This window comes from Equus caballus, chromosome 10, assembly GCF_041296265.1.
Source record: "Equus caballus isolate H_3958 breed thoroughbred chromosome 10, TB-T2T, whole genome shotgun sequence".
NCBI classification, from domain to species: Eukaryota; Metazoa; Chordata; class Mammalia; order Perissodactyla; family Equidae; genus Equus; species Equus caballus.
This window is the reverse complement of record NC_091693.1, coordinates 89,691,928-89,710,040: the sequence shown is the minus strand read 5'-3', so window position 1 is coordinate 89,710,040 and position 18,113 is coordinate 89,691,928. Positions and strand designations below refer to the sequence as shown.

The window sequence follows — 18,113 nt, the reverse complement described above, 5'->3', positions numbered from 1 at the left end:
TAAACACAGTATTTCTACCAGAAAATAAAAGCTCTAAACAAATGTTGAACTCTACTTATAAGACTCTTTTTTGCAGCAGCATGGCTTTGCAATTCCAAGGCTATTTTCTGAGCATTTAGGGATTAGCAAATGAGTAAATATGTTGTGAATAAGGTGAATCAGGAGTTATAAATTTGGAAAAAGAGGAAAAGTAGAATGAACGTATGTAGTGTGTAGTGTGGGACTGGAATTAAGAGGCATGGATAGAGAGAGAGACACACACACAGACATATATATCCACACACAGATATACACATACACACACATTCATATATACACATTCACAAACACGTTTACTCATGATGATCTTTTTCCCATCTATAACAATCTTAGTCTTAAGATTCATATGATTATGCCTGAAGAAATGAAATTTCACAATTTTTAAAAACTAAATTTAAAAGATATTGGCTATGCAATGTATACCATAGGAAGGTGTTATGAAAAACTGTCAAGAAAAAACGCTTTTAAACAGAGCAGCCAGGCGAATCCTTAAATAGCAAAGAATGTACTCACATATGTGGTAGGATCATAAAAACAGAAAAAATGTAATATTAATCCCAGTTGCAAATATTCAAATGTGCCTAGTTCAGATTATTTTCACATTAGTAAGATAAACATATTGTCTTTCACAAAAGTTGCAAAGATGCAAATGCTACTTGGTATTTTATAATGAAACTTATCAAAAGCACTGTACCTTACAGAAAAGTCATAGGAGCATGAGGCCAGCACGGAAGCATGAAATGGTGAAAACTACAAAACAAAAACAGCCTTTTGAAGTTAGCCATAATTATACCATGCTGCTGCATATGGTCATTCCCATGAACGTCACAATAAATGAAAGATTAGTCAGGGCTGTCCTTAAAATACGCTTTCCTGAACCTTATACTTTAATTCAAGGCAAAAATCTTCTGGCCTTTTAAGTATCATCTATAGAAAAAACCATTATTTTTACATTCTCCAAAGAAAAACCATTACTCAGGCTTTTTAGAGCTTATTTAGAAGAAAATATTCCCAAAGTATTGTATTCTAGAAAAATTAAATACAATTTCATATTGGCTATCCAAAAATGACACCTACAGAATACAAGGGTTTTAAGTATGTGATAGTACAAACATGTAATTTACCAATTTTATGACTACATATAAGGATTGCTATACACACAAGTATCAAATAAACATTTACATGTTAAATAAAAATATCTGTAAAAGAATTTTTGTTACTTGTATATCATAGCTCATGAAAAATGATATCAAGAATAAAAACTGCAAACTTAGAGACCAATAATATCTTTTGGATAAGTAATAAACATACTTCAATAGGCTGCCCTTTGCAATTATATTTCTTCAGTGTTTTTCTCACCAGTACTTTAATAGTTATAAACACAGACACAACTACATTTGAATACGCTTTATAGTTTGCAAAATATTTTCACTACGTTAACCAATTTCAGTCTCAGAAGCACTATGAAACATACATAGAAAATATTTTTCAGCTACTAAAACCTGTGTCGTTAAACAAACAGGACACTGTGTCTCATATGCTGAGTTGCAGCCAGTAAAAGTTCAAATATTAATTTAACTGAAATTCAGAATTTTTGAAATAGGAATAGCATAATTATCTTACTGCTAAGATCATTAAGGTGCTTTTTTTACTCTTTAAGTAATAAAACAAAGAATGAAATTGGGAGATGTCACTTAAGATGTTTTCCACAGTGACTTAGCAAAACTCACCTACATAAAAGCTGGGACACTAACTTCAGTCATCTTATAACCAGACAAATTTCTTGGGAGCAGCAGAAAAAAGTCATTTTTATCTCATCCTCTGCTGTTTGCAGAGTGGAAAACTTTCTATACCCCAAATGTTTGTGAACATTCATATATGTTATCACATTGAAGAAAAGAAAGAATTAACCATCTCTCCATATGAGTTTCAACAAGGTAAAGAGACCTTCCAACTGAATGGAAAACTATGAAGAATGTAAAACCAGAAGTAAATTACTATAGTTAAAAAGTACTAAAAGGAACAGTAGATTGAGGATGACAGCATGAAAAACATTTTTATTTAACCTTAAGTACTGATTGGCTATGCTGTCCTACTTCACTCAATAATTATTCAAATATTTTACCTAATTTTAGTTTTCAGTGTTTATCATCATTAATTGGGTAACAAAAATATGCCCAAAAAGAATCAACCCCAACCTCTAAACACCTTTTACATATACTTCATTGATTGTGTTCCTATTTATATTCTACATATGAAGAGAAAAGACAGAAACTTACTTTCACTCTCCTAATAGCATAGGTGTGACCAAGAAGCTCGAACACTGGCTGTCGCACATTCCTCAAGTCCCAGCCTCTCAAACTACAGTCGACTGCCCCTGTCACCAGCAAATTCTGAAAACAAGTCAGAGACAAGTCAACAGTGACTTCTTGGCAATTAAGCAGTATCCAGGCTCTCCTACTAGAAACGATATCTATTTTCTAGTAATCACTTAATCTGAACCCAGGAGTCATTCTTGAGAAGTTATATGACAAGTATGGAAAAAATCAAAACACATATCAAAAAGCAAAAATTAATATGACTTGGGAGAAACGGAACTCAACATGCTTTATGCATTTGATGGAACACTACACACAGCAGAAAAAGGCCCAGGCCCCAATAGCATGGTGGACTCTCCAACCCGCCTTTAGTAGGATTAATAAATAAGCACGTAAGGGATAAAAACAATGCCTTACTAATGAGCTCACTTTCTCTTCAGCATGCTCTGAGGTTTGACCAGGCATTAAAAGGCAAAAGCACTGTTAATTTAGGAATATTTGAAAGAGCAAAGGTATAAATTACATTTTTATGTTTTCTAACTGTAAGTCAATCATTGTTCCCAACTCTCATGGGCCATGTCTTAATACAATATCTGATCATGCCTGAGAATCCACGCAGACAGGGCTATAAGTCTCCTACCAAGTCAGGCTTTACAAATCCTGCTGCCTAGAGCCCTAGGTGAACCCAGTGTTCCCGGCTGAACAGGCCAAGTGCTGGGTCCACAGTCAGCCCTGTCTCACAGCAACCACAGCAGTAATTCACTGGCTCAGTGTGCTGGGCTTCAGGATAAGCTCACTTGAAGAAAAGTTCCAGTAACTTAGAAAAAAATATATATCCTATAGGAAGATAGGCCCTGAGCTAACATCTGTTGCCAACCCTCTTTTTTTTTGTCTGAGGAAGACTGCCGCTGAGCTAACATCTGTGCTACTCTTCCTCTACTTTGTATGTGGGATGCCGCCACAGCATGGCTTGACCAGCAGTGTGTAGGTCTGCACCTGGGATCTGAACCAGGGAACCCCGGGCTGCTGAAGCAGAGCGCACAAATATAACCATTCCGCCACCAGGCCGGCCCCAGAACAAAATTGTTTTTAACCACTCTCAAGTGTCTATCAGCATCTTTTTTAGAATTCCCAAAAGTATAACATATACTCCACAATTTCATTTTCCTATGTGAAAAATTCATTTATGATGTGAGAGATCTGAACTGTAGGTATCAGCATTGAAATTTTTATTTAAAGTCTATTACTGAATATGTACTATATTTTCTTTTAACCTATTTTATTTCTTTTTATTTAAAGAACTATGCCAGTACAATGTTCTCTTAACTTTCATTAATTAATTTAAAACTTGGAAAAAACAAGGCAAATGTTTTACCTAACCATCACAGTCAACAGACAACTTCAGGTACATAAACAGTATATGAACACATATTTAATGGATTTCTGTTTCTGATTCGTATGCTCATGTGGTTAACTGAAGCTTTGCAAAAAGTTACAAATGGACGCTGCTATCTTACAGAAGCCTGAAGCTTGGTTACGCTTATATGGGAAGATGAAACAGAAAATTTTAAAAACTGATGAAGTGTCAAATTAAAAATCAAGTTACAAATAGTTCAGCAGCCTGATGAGCAAAGTGAACAAGAAATGAAAGAAAAAGATGATACAAATTGGTGGGGTTATGAACAATAAAGAAAAAATTACATAAATTGTAAAGCAATTTGCCAAACAAACAAGTAAGGCTGCACTGTTGAACTTTGAGAATTTCTGTTTCTTATTAAGCCTGTTTTATGTGCCCTTAAATCCAATTAATGCTAATGCAGGTCACTCACAATCATCAATTAGAAATGAAAGGGACTGAATTTAACTTAATGGCCCATAAACATGACCAAAGTCCACATAAACAAAGATAAAATAAAATCTAGAACATTTCAACATTAGGAAGGGCTCAGCAGTTCAGGTCAGAGCCAGACAGGGTACCTCATTGTATTTACACCAGTCACAACTCAAAATTTCTGCCTGATGTGCTGGAACCACAATTCTGACTCCCGTTGACTTCACGTCCCAAATTCTCAGAGTCTGATCACCTGAGGAAAGAGGAAGATGTGATCACTCTCCATCACACCACCTGGATGCTCAGGGACATACTGGGCTCAGGATGATAAATCAGGAAGCGTGCACTGCTTCAGTGTAATGATGCTGCCATCTGTGTATCACACACACACACGTATATACTGTTCCACTGTGAGGATGCTGCCATCTGTGTATCACACACACACACACATATACATTGTCTCACTGTGAGGATGCTCCCATCTGTGTATCACACACATATATGTTGTTTTTAACTATGACAACATGTACAAAAGACTAAGAGTGACATACCACGATAATATTTTTAGATCTACTCAAAGTAGGACAGTGTGAATCTCATGCTGAGACAAGCACAGTGGTGACGAAATACACACCAGGCATTTTCCTTCAGGATAGGAAAAGGCCCTGAAAATCCTCATTTCATAAAATAAAGTTAGCGCCCTGTACCAGCACGTTCTATAAGAAACAAAATGGTAACAGTTTTACGTTAAATGGGGGCAAAGTCTACCAAGCCAGAATGGACAATTTTTAAATCTTAGCCTTTATATTTACTACATTTCAATGGGCCAGACATAGGTATATTTTTCTCCTTAGAAAAAACAAGTTGAAAAAATTTAAGGATTATATTTCGCATTATTACAAAATGGTTTATGTTGCTTAGCTGCAGAAAGTCGCCCTGATTAAATGTTTTCTATGCTGCTTGCCTTCAATTTTTGTAAACTATGAGGAAACCACAAAATTATCAGATGAGTAAAACGGGATATATGTGTCTACATCAAAAGCAAATTACAAACAACTAATCGTGGGAGAAATGTGGTTCAGCTGGATGAAAAAATGTGGTGATGGCGCCATGGCAGTCAACGTTTTGAATTCCGTTTAGGAGTTATATGACCCTGCACAAGTTATATAACATCTGAGACTCATTTCTCATTTCTAAAAAAGAAACAGAATGCCTACGTGCAGAGTTGTAAGATTTAGTATAATAAAGTTTCTGTAAAGCACTTGGCATAGTGTCTAGCACATAGTAGATACTTTATATTGTATATCAAAATGCTAAAATTTTAAATTGCCCTTTGCTTACCCACATGTATTTTCCTATATTCCTAATTCTAAATCATATGTCATTAAGCTAAATTTAGCAGTTTATGACTTTTTTTCTGATTCCTTTGGAAGTTGCTTAGGAAAGATAAGACCTAATTGCTGGTGGTAATGAATGTAGAGGTTAAAAGCCAGGGTGCTGGGGTTCCAGAGCTTGGTTCTAATCCAGCTCAATCATTTGGTAACTGTTGGCATTTAATCAAGTTACTTAACTTCACTGATTCTCATTTCCACCCCCATGATAAAATATCTACCTTATCAAGTTGAAATGAGATAAAGCTTTTAAAAATAAAACAAGAAAACATACCCATGATTAGAACTCATTCCTGTCCCTATTAATAACATGAATAATAGCTAATATTTATTGAGTGCTTACTATGTACTAGATTCTGGTCCAAGCATTTTGTATGTATTAACTTTTTTAAAACATCACAAGTAAGGTAGAAATTTTGATAATATAAAAAGTACTTTTTGTAGTAACTCACAAACGGAGAAACTGATGAAATGACTTGCTCAACGGAGCAAGCGAGCGGGTCAGGATGTGGAACCAGAAGCTGGCGAGGCTGCCGGCTCCACAGGCTGTGAGCTCTTCTATGCCACGCTGCCTCCTAACGCTGCTGGAGGGAAGTTCCAAGCAACCAAGGCCAGCTGGATCTTGAGGAATTATTCTTATAATTTATATGTTAATTTTTTCTACAAATTGGGGTGAAAACATTTAATCATACACACACGACACTGTCATATTTGCCCCTCAGTTATTTTAGAAATAAAAGTAATAACACACAACAGATAAAGTTGAAACTTCTATTGTATTTTCAACTCCCTTCCCCATCCTCCTTGCCCAGAGGTCACCACGGTCATGAATTTGGTGTGTGTCCCTTTAGTCTGTGTTGTAATGTATTACTACTTTTTTTTTTTTTTAAGGAGTGGCCCTGAGCTAACATCTGTTGACAATCTTTTTCTTTTTTTTTTCTTCTCCCCAAAGCCCCCCAATACATAGTTGTACACACTATTGTGGGTCCTTTATTTCCTCTATGTGGGACACCACCTCAGCATGGCCTGATGAGCTGTGCCATGTCCACGCCCAGGATCTGAACCAGCAAAACCCTGGGCTGCCAAAGCGGAGTGCACGAACTTAACCACTCAGCCACAGGGCCAGCCCCTATTACTACATTTTCATGAATTCACAAACATGTACTTTTGCTTTGTGTGTTGGATTTTAAATGTTTTTATTTTAAAACACCACCCTCCTACTTTACAGAAGGTTGAAAACTCTGACAGAAGAGTAAGCAACCTCTCTGGATCTAGTCAAGGATGGCAGGGATGGGAGGGAATGACAAGTTTGAAAGCACCAAACAGAAACTTCAGAATTGGTACAGACTAGAGCTTCAAATATCTTCAGGGGCCCTAATTATAATCGCTGTCTGTGGTCTTGCCACCAGTCAGTAGAATTTGCTCCACAATTCTAAATAGCTTTGATAAAATGATCTTCCAGGGCTTTCCCTAACTTTCAGAGTATAAAGCAGGGGGCTCTGGATATCTAGTGTTTGGTCTGCCCAACAACACCCTTCTAGGAACAGCATCCTCTTCTCACCATGTGATTCTAGAAAGACTTATGGCTCAACACAGATGACCAGCCAGGGACAGGTCCAAGCCTCTGATTTCTTGTCCTGACCACTGCTAACAGGTCAAAGGTAGGTACTTGGGATTTTCTGAACTATAAGTGAAAAAATAATGTCAGTCCCTCTCTTATAAGAGAATTTACAGATTATAAAATTGAGGAGCTGCTGGTGGCCATGTGTTTCATTGTATGGAGAAAGCCAGCCGGCAGAGTCAAGCCAACAAGCAGAGAAAAGTCCTGATTAGAGACAAAGAATGTATCCTGTGGCCGTTCAAGCATCCTTTCCCTTTCTGGGATGCTTTTCAATAAATTCTACAAAGACCCAAGATAGTTCAAGTTCTATCACCTGTAGGCAAAGGAGATCCCTTATCACCATGGAGGGAGTGAATGGAATCCATCTGAAGCTTCAGTCTCTAAAGAGCCTAGCCCCAGAGAAGAACACGTGATCCAGCACAAGGCTACCACTAAAACATGGGAAATGCCTAATGATGTACACTAGCTTTCAAAAGTGTGTGTCTAACATCAGGTCTGAAACTATGAAGTCTGCTATAGCCAGGACTAAAGCATCATTTAAAGTTCAATGAGCTTGTGTCCATCCTAAAAATTACATTTTATGAGTATATGAATGAGTTAAAGTACTAAAACATCAGAGTGAATGTGGACTAGATTAAGAACTGTTATTCCAGCAACAGTAGGGATGAATCTCACAAAACATAATGTTGAGCAAAAGCAACCAGAAACAAAAGTATAAAAACAGGCAACATTAATCCGTTGTTATCAGAAGGCAGCACAGTGGTTGCCCTGGAGCAGGGGCAGGGGGTGAGGACTGGAAGATTGTCGGGGGAGCTTGGGAGCACTCTGTTTCCTGATCTGGGTGATGGCACACAGACGCGTTCATTGTGAAAATCCATCGTGTCATATACTTGAGATTACGCACTGTTCTGTACGTGTCTTATACTTCAATAAAAGATTAAATAGATGAGCACAAAGGCTGGGTGGACGGCTATTCCAAGTTTCTCTGGGACAATATTCCGGCTCCTCACTCTCGCATTCAGCAGGCATGGTTTGGGCTGTCACCGCTCGCAGTTAATTTAAAGGGCACAAAGAGTGAGGGCTGCTCTGAAGGAGCTCAGGACCCCGCCTCCTCGCAGACCCTCTGCTGCACAGTTGGCACTTCATCCTCATCGCTCTCGTCCAGGAAGGAGGGAGACCTTCTGGCCAAATGGTACCATGACTCACTCAGCTCTTTCAGCCACCAGGACATCTGTATGTATGCTGTTTTTCAAATTGCCTTTTCCAGACAACTGGCCTGTCATTGTCAGCCAGACGTTTATCAGAGCCTGTAATGGTGCCACAGACACACCTGCATCACCAGCTTCCCTTATCAGTTGCAGCCCTGCCACCGGTAGCAGAACCAGTGCAGTCAAGAGCACGCTACAGGATGGGAAGTGCTGGCTGCCGCCACATCTAATTTCAGATCGCAGCCATTGGTGAGGAGAATGAGGGTAAATGTTGAGTCTGAAACTGTGAAGCAAAATGAGTAACAAAAGGATGCATATTGGGCCCAAATAACTTAATTCAACGGAAATGCCAGATGCCTAGCAGATGTAATATGACTTTTTTCCTAGAGTAGAATGAAGCTTTTTAAACTACTGGACCCACACACTCAGGCACAGCCAGGGCTTACGCGATTATATGGGGTCTGTAAGAGCAGTAATTTAGTTCTCAAGGTTCCCAAGAAAGTGTACTTCATATTAATCTTCTGTAAAGAGCTCAAATATTCTTTCCTCCTATCTCACAGACTCTAGAAACATGAATTGTGTCCTATACGACTTTCATTAATGACAAAACATAGAGACTCTGCTATGGAAGGTAAACCTAGATCTCAATCTCTAAAAATCCCCTTTGGGCCTGTCTTTACTTAGCTAATGATAACAAATTTAGTTCTAGGTTTGCAAACACCATACAGCTTTGAAGGTGACTAAATTCTTGGAATAAGTTAAATGCTATATTCTCATATATTTCTTAAAATATAAACTGTTATGAACGGTTGATGACATAATTAACTATACATGCACCACAGGACTAAACATAAAAATACACCTTAATTGTCTATCATAGAGGCTTCTAATATTTTTAATATTTGTAAAAACAAATATTTTACCACTTTGGGTTCCAGATCCATGAATTTTGCAGTTGAGATGATTTTTATGCAAAGATTATAGTATGCTTTATAACAAGTTCCTGCCTGTAAGCAAGAACATAAAGTAAAAGAATTAATTGATAAAGACCATAATACAACTCAAACTATAACTAAAAAAACTTTGGAAAAAAACTAACAAGTTCTCAAACTAAAGAAATTACTTCCTCTCTGAATTCAGCACTGAAACCATTCTGTGGGTTTTTAAAAAAGAAATAAGTATATTTCTATTAAAACAAACATGCCATTCCCATTATATCAACAGAAAAAAGCTATAATTTGGCATCTCAAACAGAGCAACACCATAGACTAGTACAGTGCTTTCTGAATCAGGATGATCTCTAGATTTAGCTGGAGTGATTAAAAAATATATCTCCCAGAGAGATTAGATTCAGCAGGACTAAGACAGAGCCAGAAGTCTGTTGTTTTTTTAAGTTCCTCCCCATGATTCTGATAACCAGCCCTGGTGGTCTAGTGGTTAGATCTGGTGCTCTCATCATGGCAGCCCAGGTCCGTTTCAGGTCAGGGAATCACACCACCATCTGTGGGGTGTCATTCTGTGTGCCTGCATGTTGCCGTGATGCTGAAAGCTATGCCACTAGGATTTCAAATACCAGCAGGGTCACCCACGGTGGACAGGTTTCAGCAGAGCTTCCAGACTAAGACAGACTAGAAGAAGGACCTGGCCACCCACTTCCAAAAAAGTGGCCCTGAAAACCCTGTGAACAGCAGCAGAGCACTGTCTGATAGAGTACAGGAAGGTGAGAGGATGGCACAGAAAGACCGGACTGGGATCCCTCTGCTGTGCACAGGGTCACTAGGCGCTGGAGTCCACTGAATGCTACTAACAACAAAACAAAAATGATTCTTATGGTCAGCCAGGTTTCAGGATGACTGGACTAGTATGTCATTACACAACCAAGCATTCTAGATTCTATCTGGAGCAAGTGACTTTAAAACTCTGCTCTCAGATTTGAGTTCTCAGATAAGCACTGACCATTAATTCTTACAGCACAGACACATAGCAAAGCATTCTTGAGAACGTCAAAGCTGTTTCCGCAGAATTCTGAGCACACACGTTAATAATAAGAGGCATTCTATGGAGCCCTTACTCTGTGCCAGGGACTGTTCTGAGCCCTTTGCATACATTGACTCACTTAATCCTTCCCAAAACTCCATGCTGTGGGTGTTATTATCACCCTTATTTTTCAAATGAGGAATGAAGAGACAGAGGTTGAGTTGCATCACCAGTCATGTAACAGTGCTGAAAGCAGAGTCTGGTCCCAGGCAGTCCAGCTCTGTCCAGAGTCCATGTTTCTAACCACTGGCTGTGTCGCCTCTCCTTCAGAGAACATCACCCTCCTCCTCATCATCTGCTATTAGTTTTTCTTCTAGCATCTCTCTTTCCCAAGGGACTCTACGCTCTCAGAGGTCAGGAACCCTGTCTGTTTTCCTCCTCAATGTATCTTCAGTGCCCAGAAAATGGTGGACATTGACTAAATATCTGACTCACTGATAATGTCCCCCTCAACAAACAAAATTAGCCTCAGATATGTTTTCAAAATTCTAATAAGACGGTTACACCCATATCTTACATGATAATAATCAAAAATGTTTTAGTGTTTGCCTGTGGAAGGCACTCAGGTATATAGAAGATATACATGCCCCAAAGGTAAAGTGTGAAGACAAGTCAAGCAAAGAAAATATGCAAAGAAGTTCATTTCCTACGAGTGCATTGTCCATAGTAAGCAAAGTTTCTTGTCTCACTTGAAATGGCAAAGGCACAATGAGAGCTTCAGAGCTCACCCCAACTTTTACTATCCCACGAACCCTCTTTTTGTAGAGTGGAAGAAAAACTTTAAATCTTTTCAACTTTATCAAGAGGCTAATATCTGAAAATCATCATGAAGGAATACGTCAGGAAAATCGCAAATGCTTGATAAATAAACCTTCCAATGAGTTTCCAAAATCATAAAAGCTCGCAGAAAACGGCTTTAATGTATTAAGTTTTTTTTACAGGAATATATTTTACAGTTCAGTTTTCATCAAATCCCTTCTGATTTATTTTAAGCCTTGGATGTGCAGACGATTTAGTGAATATTGGCCCCCATCTCCTTCCACCTAATCAGGACCCACTCTTTCCATTCTCAGCGTGTAGTTTGGGTCCCACCCCCCCCACCCACCTCCCATTCCCAACTGCAGGGGCTGGGCTGGCCCAAGACAATCAACACACTACACCCCTTCCCCCAGGCACAATGGTTAGTTTAGGAACATCCACACGGACCGTCAGAGCCAAGGAGAGGAAAGGAAACTTTTCCAGATGTCTGAGAAGGAACCTCTCACTTTTTCCTACTGGACGGAAACCAGAAAGGATGCAGGGGTGGAGCTACTCCCATCTTCCTATCATGTGGTACCTGATACTGAAACCAACTCAACAGAACACGTAACAAAAGAGAGGCAAGAACATCCTTTGACCCCTACATCTAGCCATGTCTATAAAGTCAGATGTAATTCTGGACATTTCAACTAGATGAGCAAATAAATGATCTCCTTCCTTAAGGCAGTTTGGGTCAGAATGTCTTTCATTTTCAACCAAAGAAGTCTTGGCTAATATGACAACTGTATTAATTTCTAATAAAACACATAAAGGTAATGTCATTAAACAGATCATCTTTTTTTTCTATTAAAGCAAATGGCCATTCTATAGATAAAAGACTGTATTCATATGCCACCTATTTACAATGTACAGAGAGTTAAGTTTTGTGATTATACTGTTAACTCTACACACAATTCATTTTTTTCTGCTATTCAGTCTCACACACTGAATATTCTATACGCAATGTCCAGAGTCAGTATTATGTATACCACGCTACACAGAAGGCCAGTGTAGGAGGAAGAGGTGTGTGACTCAGCCCAAACAAAGGGCTAATATTCTGGATGTTGTTTAAATAAATGCAGCCATATTCATTCATGATTTTGTCACTATCAGATTTTACATTTAGTCATGGTCATAAAAAGAACAGTGATTAAAAACAAATGAGGACAATTTTAGAACTTTAATAATATAAATTAACAAAAATACATAGAATAGTAAGGTAAAGGAATTTTTAAAAATCTACCCCTAGTTCAAGAAGTTTTACTTACTAATCCTTTTCCAAATACATAAAACTATCTCATTATTAATCCCAGTTGATTATACACACTGCCAATCAGAGCTCCCAGAAGACAAGTCTTCACTGTTCCACCAGACGGGAAGTAGGTTTCAGTTCATTTTGAGGATGGATCTATTCTGTACCACTAATTCCATCCAGGGTTTTCAATGAACCTTTTGAAAATGATGCTAATGTAAAAATACATATCCTTACAAGAATTTTAATTGAACTCGTACTAATACTCTCTGTATTAGGGCTTTTCACCAATAGTGAAGTTATAACCATTAGGCTGAACTGCGGTCATCTTACAGATCTGATCACTATCAGCATGAAACTCAGTAGCATTTACACTAAATTAAAAGCACAAAAGATGACTAACTCAAATTATATACGAAGCCGAAAGGGTTAGTTAATTCAAAGGAGTATATCAATATCACTATCACTTACTTAACACACACCCAGCCTTACAGTTAGCTGTGCCACAGACAGACAAAAAAAATCAAAGAAGAAATTTAGGCTTGGAAAAGGAAAGGTGACAGGAAAAATGTATTACTGGTTCCATCCCCAAAGACTTGACATTTTGGAAAAGATTTGATTCAGATTATGGACCAAAAAACTATGACTTAGACAACTCAGAAATTTTAAAAATAATAGTAAAAGTTTTATAAATGTACTGTTCTTCATTCTAGAAAACAATGCTGTTAATTTTAATCAGTGAATAAAACATTTTTTGAATTAACTGAACCTCTATACACAGTTACTATTATTTGCTATTATCTTAGGATCTAAAAAATCGCTTAATCTAAATGGACATATCTGTCTGCACAATTTATCTGAAGGTTCCCACTTCTGAGTGTCTTCAATCTAATAATACTCCAGAATTGAGAGATATTTGGTCATTTTTAATTTTTAGGATTAAAAAAATAAAATAAACAAATGGAAAGGATTCTGTGACAGCATATTTCCTGTGGAAGCCACTCGACATAATCCAACAACTCAGGGCACCGATGCAGTTTACTAGCAAGAAGGGAACACCTACCCCGAGGAAACAGCGCTGGAAGCCCCCTACCTGCCCCTCACTGTCATCTCTCCCCCCTCAACAGCCGAACTACACAGGAGCTTCCAATCTTCATCTCCCTCAAGACTCTACACTGGCAGTTAGCAAATGCCTCCTGGGAAGGGCCTAAGCGTAAGCATTTCTGGCTTTGAGGGCGATTCCGTCTCTGTCACAACCACTCAGCTCTGCCACTGCAGTGTGAAAGCAGCCACAGACAGCATACCAACGAGAGGGCGTGGCTGTGTTCCAATAAAACTTTATTCACAACAACTGCCAGCGGGTCATTCGGATCTGAGGGCAGTAGTTTGCCAACCTGTGCTCTATTCCAGGGTCTCTTCTCCCTAGTGCTCTGATTCACCGGGTGCTCTGATTCACCGCCATGGCCTTAGTTACCACTGATGAGCCACTGACACAGTTTTTATCCATAAGGCCAGATGTCTCAGCTCCAGACTCAAGCCGCTTGTTGACAAGGTCACATGTGTGTCCACAGGCAGGAGGTGCTCCAAAACAAAACGAGACATCTTCTCTTTCAAACAAACTTCTTACCTCAGCTACGACACTACCATCCATGAATTTGTCCTTGCGAGGAATACAGCAGTTATTCTTGCCTCAGCCCTCCCCCTCACCTCTTCCACATCTTGTAAAATCGTCTCTACATACCACTCAGGTCAGCCTACTTTCTTCCATCCCTTCTGCCACCATCCTCAACCACGTCTTCGTCTCTCTTAAGTGGTCCCCCTGCACCCACTTCTGCTCCCCTCCACAGCATTCTCTACATGACAGCCAGAGTGCGTTTTTAAAAACGCAAGCATGATCATATCGCAACCTTGCTTAAACCTCTTCAACGTTTTCCCATTGTCCACAGGATAAAATCCACTATCTTGAATCCAGCCCACAAGGTGTGATGTGGGCCCCTGCCTACTACCCCGACCTCGTTTTTACCCCTTTTCCTCTGAAGCAACAGCCTTCTTTCAGTTTCTCAGACGCATCAAGATTGTACTTTTGAGCATCCTATTCTCTCTGCCAGGAATGTTCTCTCCTTCTTTGCCATCCAAGGCCTCCCAATTTTCACTGAGCCAACTCCTTATGCATCTTAAATGAAGGTCAGAAATCTATCAAGTAAAAAATTGATGGTTTTGACTACCAAAAAGGTTAAATGCTTATACAGTAAAAAGTAAAATAAAATAAACAGGTTAAAAGACAGACAAATTGGGAAAATATTAGTAACATTTGTAAGATACAGAAGACTAATGCCTAAAAATAAAAACAACTCATACTTCGATACAGAAAAACAACAACAAACATCTCTCAGTAGAAACATGGGCCAAAGACATGAATGTGCAATTCACAACAACAGTGAAGAGGGGAGGCCACTTAAGTGAGCACTTGGCCAGGGGACTCTGCCACTTTAAGCAGCACTGCACAGGGGCCGAGCAAGGTTTCTCCACAACTCACGTATGAGTTAGACTGTCATGTTTTATGTGATTTATGAATTGGCTAGCAAACTAAATTTGTAAATCTTTATGCAAACAGTACAAGGTGCAATTTTTAAGTTTCTATAAGATGACTTTTCTATACAAAAACATAGAGACATATAAATCTAAGTATCTACTTTACTGCAGAGTTGCTGGCATAAATCAAAAGCAGTCAGAAAAAAGATCATACCAAAAACATCCTTGTGTGGCTCAGTGGCAATGACTCAGAGAGATCCTAAAAGGAGGCTGACCCTGAGGAAGGGAGGCTGACCTCCTGCTGGACACGTCACTGTGTTTCCGTATTTCACCCTCAGAACAAACCCCCAGGTGAGCCCTTCTTAACCAGCCGCTGACCAGGATGCTCGCCCTCCGCCCCGAGGCCCCACAACCAGCCAGCTGCAGGGACGGCTCCCCTTCGAGCAGAATGACGCCAAGCCTTCCCCTGCGCTTCGTCCCTGCCTCTCACCTCACTGGAAGGGACATGTGCAGTCAAGTGGGTACACTGATCCGAGGCTGGTGGGACACGGCCTAAAGAGCACAAACAGCCGCAGCCTCCTACTGCCTCCCAGCTAAGGGGATGGCGCCACCTGCTGGGGAAAGCGAGGCCCGGTCCACCACCAGCACCTGCTGGGCAAAGCCAGGCCCCGTGCACCACCAGCAAAGCTTCCAGTAGAACCCGCTCACTCACCTGAGGCGGAGGCAAAGCAGCCAGGGATGTGGGGAGACCAGATCGTGCTATAAATGACACTTTCGTGGCCTCTGAAGGTGCACAGAGACTTTCCAACAGTCGGATCCCACTACAAATAAATGAACAGATCGATATTCAACAGAAGAAAAGTCAAGCTTACGCTTTTATGTATACGATATACCATATATGTGTATTTATACACACACACAATATACACAGATACAAGGGGTTTTTAAGTCTATTTTTATATAAAGCAAGATGGTATTTAAGGAGCCAAAACAATCAGTGCTGAGCTAATTACTAGGTTTTAGCCACAAGATTAGAAAATTTTAAATTCTAATAAATGCTTTGATGTATTTTTTTGAAAAGGAAATTAGCTGTCATTGAAAAGCTACAGAATTATACTCTAGGAAAGAAAAAAAATTCAGTGGAGGCTTTGGCGAAGGGACTATATGGTTTTGAATACAGTAATGCTGACATACCAGTTTGATAGTTTGATCCCATGAGCCAGACACCATAAGCTGCTCACCCCTGGTTTGGCTCCAATCAACACTATACACCTAAAAACATTTTAAAGCGTCATTCAGAAAGCAAAGGAGCACCAAGATCAGTAAGCTCAATATTGCATTTTATCTCTTTATAACAGTGACGGCCAGTTAGAACAACTAATTCATTCTGTTGAAACATCAAATAAAATCCCACAAACCTCAACATAGCATCTGAGAAATGGAAAGGTCATCTTGTCCACTCCTCCAGACCCACTCCCTACAGACCAGACTCCGTTGTACTGGAAGAGAATTCCACAGAATATTTCCAAACCTTCTTCACTAATACAAATTATACACATTTTTAAACCTGCCAACAAAGCACTGTTTGCAACACCCTGAAGAAATGTCAAAGCAGATTAGAAAGTCAGTCATCTAAAAACGCTTGCCGGGCCAACGTTTATCAGAAAGCATTAAAATTCAATTAATACCCCTATCTGGCCTTTCTTAGAAAAAGCTTATAGGAACCAGGGGATCCTCTCAGATCTCTTGGCAAACAGCTTCACTTATCCAAGGCTGCTATTCTGATCCATGCTCCACGGCTCTCAGGGAACCATTCAAATGAATCATTCAAAAACTTACGGAAATATTTTTCATTCTGTCACTTTATACAACAGATTATATATGGATCACTACTATAAGCTAAGTCCAAAAAAATGCGTGCTTAATTACACTTTATGAAAGTAGTCCTGACATGGACCTGAGTATGTGTGATTAAATATGATCAGCCAGCAGATTATTTTGAATCTAAAAACTCTACTATATTTATGTAGGAAGTATGAGTGTCTAGGGTTTGTTGTGGCTTAAGTACGGGTTGCCTGTTCTCTGCTGCCTAGTGCTGTGTCTAGCCATGTTGGAGCCTGAGGATAAAAAAAATCATTAACACTGGTTCTGTCTTTACTTAAAATTTTGACATTTTGTTCATCATAGATTTTGGGGGGAACCTCTTAAATTGTGTGCCAAGGTGAGAAGTTCACCAGCCTCACCAGGGTCTTGGCCCCGCTGCTGCCCATATTCATGCAAAAGAGAACAGAGCAGTTGAAACTCTAAAGAGCGCAGGAGCCAGCAACAGGAAGCAGCTCACAAAGGATACAGAGAGGGGAGCAAAACCCATAGAGCTACTGCGGCCACCTGTGAGTTACGGACGGACAAGGAGGCGTGGAAGTGACCACTGAAGATCTTCAGAGCTGAAGAGTTTGATTTCATCCTCCAGGCCAAGGCTCAGGAAATTCCTCTGTAAAGGGCCCTGTGAACATCTCAGGCTTCGTGGGCCATTTGGTCTCTGTCACAACTGCTAAACTCAGCCTTGCAGAGCAGAGCAGCAGCCAGAGACGCTACTGCATGAACGGGCATGGCTGTGCTCCCAGAAAACTTTACAGACAGATCAGACAGAGGGAGGGTCTGGCCCTGGCAATAGTTTGCCAACCCCTGATCTGGGCTGATGTGAACAGTCAAAACTCACCCCCACAGCAAATTTTATTGAGCATCTACTGGGTGCCAGTCGTTATCATAAGCACTTTACCTATTTTATCTCATTTAATCTTCATTTCTGTGAAGAGACACTGTGCCAAGGCCAAAGAGGCTGAGTCACTTGTTCAAATCCCCAAGGCCAGGAAGCTGCAGAGGGGCATCTGAAGCTGGGCAGCCGAAGTGCAGAGTCCACCGTCAACCGCTATGTGAAGCCGTCTCTGCAGCCCGCTGCCTGAGAGTACTGTGGCACTGGGACTGCACAGTGGTAACCCTGGGCTGACACTAAGGAAACAGAAAACCCTGCCCTTGTTGATATTGCCCCTCAATGGAGCTCCGATGGGCCCAGACTGATTCCGTTT

At 39.9% G+C, this 18,113-nt stretch overlaps 1 protein-coding gene across 1 annotated transcript in view; it reads right to left on the bottom strand.

Moving 5' to 3' along the window:
* The window catches only part of PEX7 (peroxisomal biogenesis factor 7), a 91,064-nt gene that overhangs the window by 57,739 nt on the left and 15,212 nt on the right, over window positions 1-18,113 (bottom strand). Inside the window, exons 4-8 of the mRNA XM_023651185.2 lie at window positions 16,222-16,299; window positions 15,740-15,848; window positions 4,335-4,441; window positions 2,319-2,432; window positions 734-789 (exon numbers count right to left, since the gene is read on the bottom strand). Of these exons, the coding sequence (XP_023506953.1) occupies window positions 734-789; window positions 2,319-2,432; window positions 4,335-4,441; window positions 15,740-15,848; window positions 16,222-16,299 (464 nt within the window). The remainder of the gene's footprint in view (window positions 1-733; window positions 790-2,318; window positions 2,433-4,334; window positions 4,442-15,739; window positions 15,849-16,221; window positions 16,300-18,113) is intronic.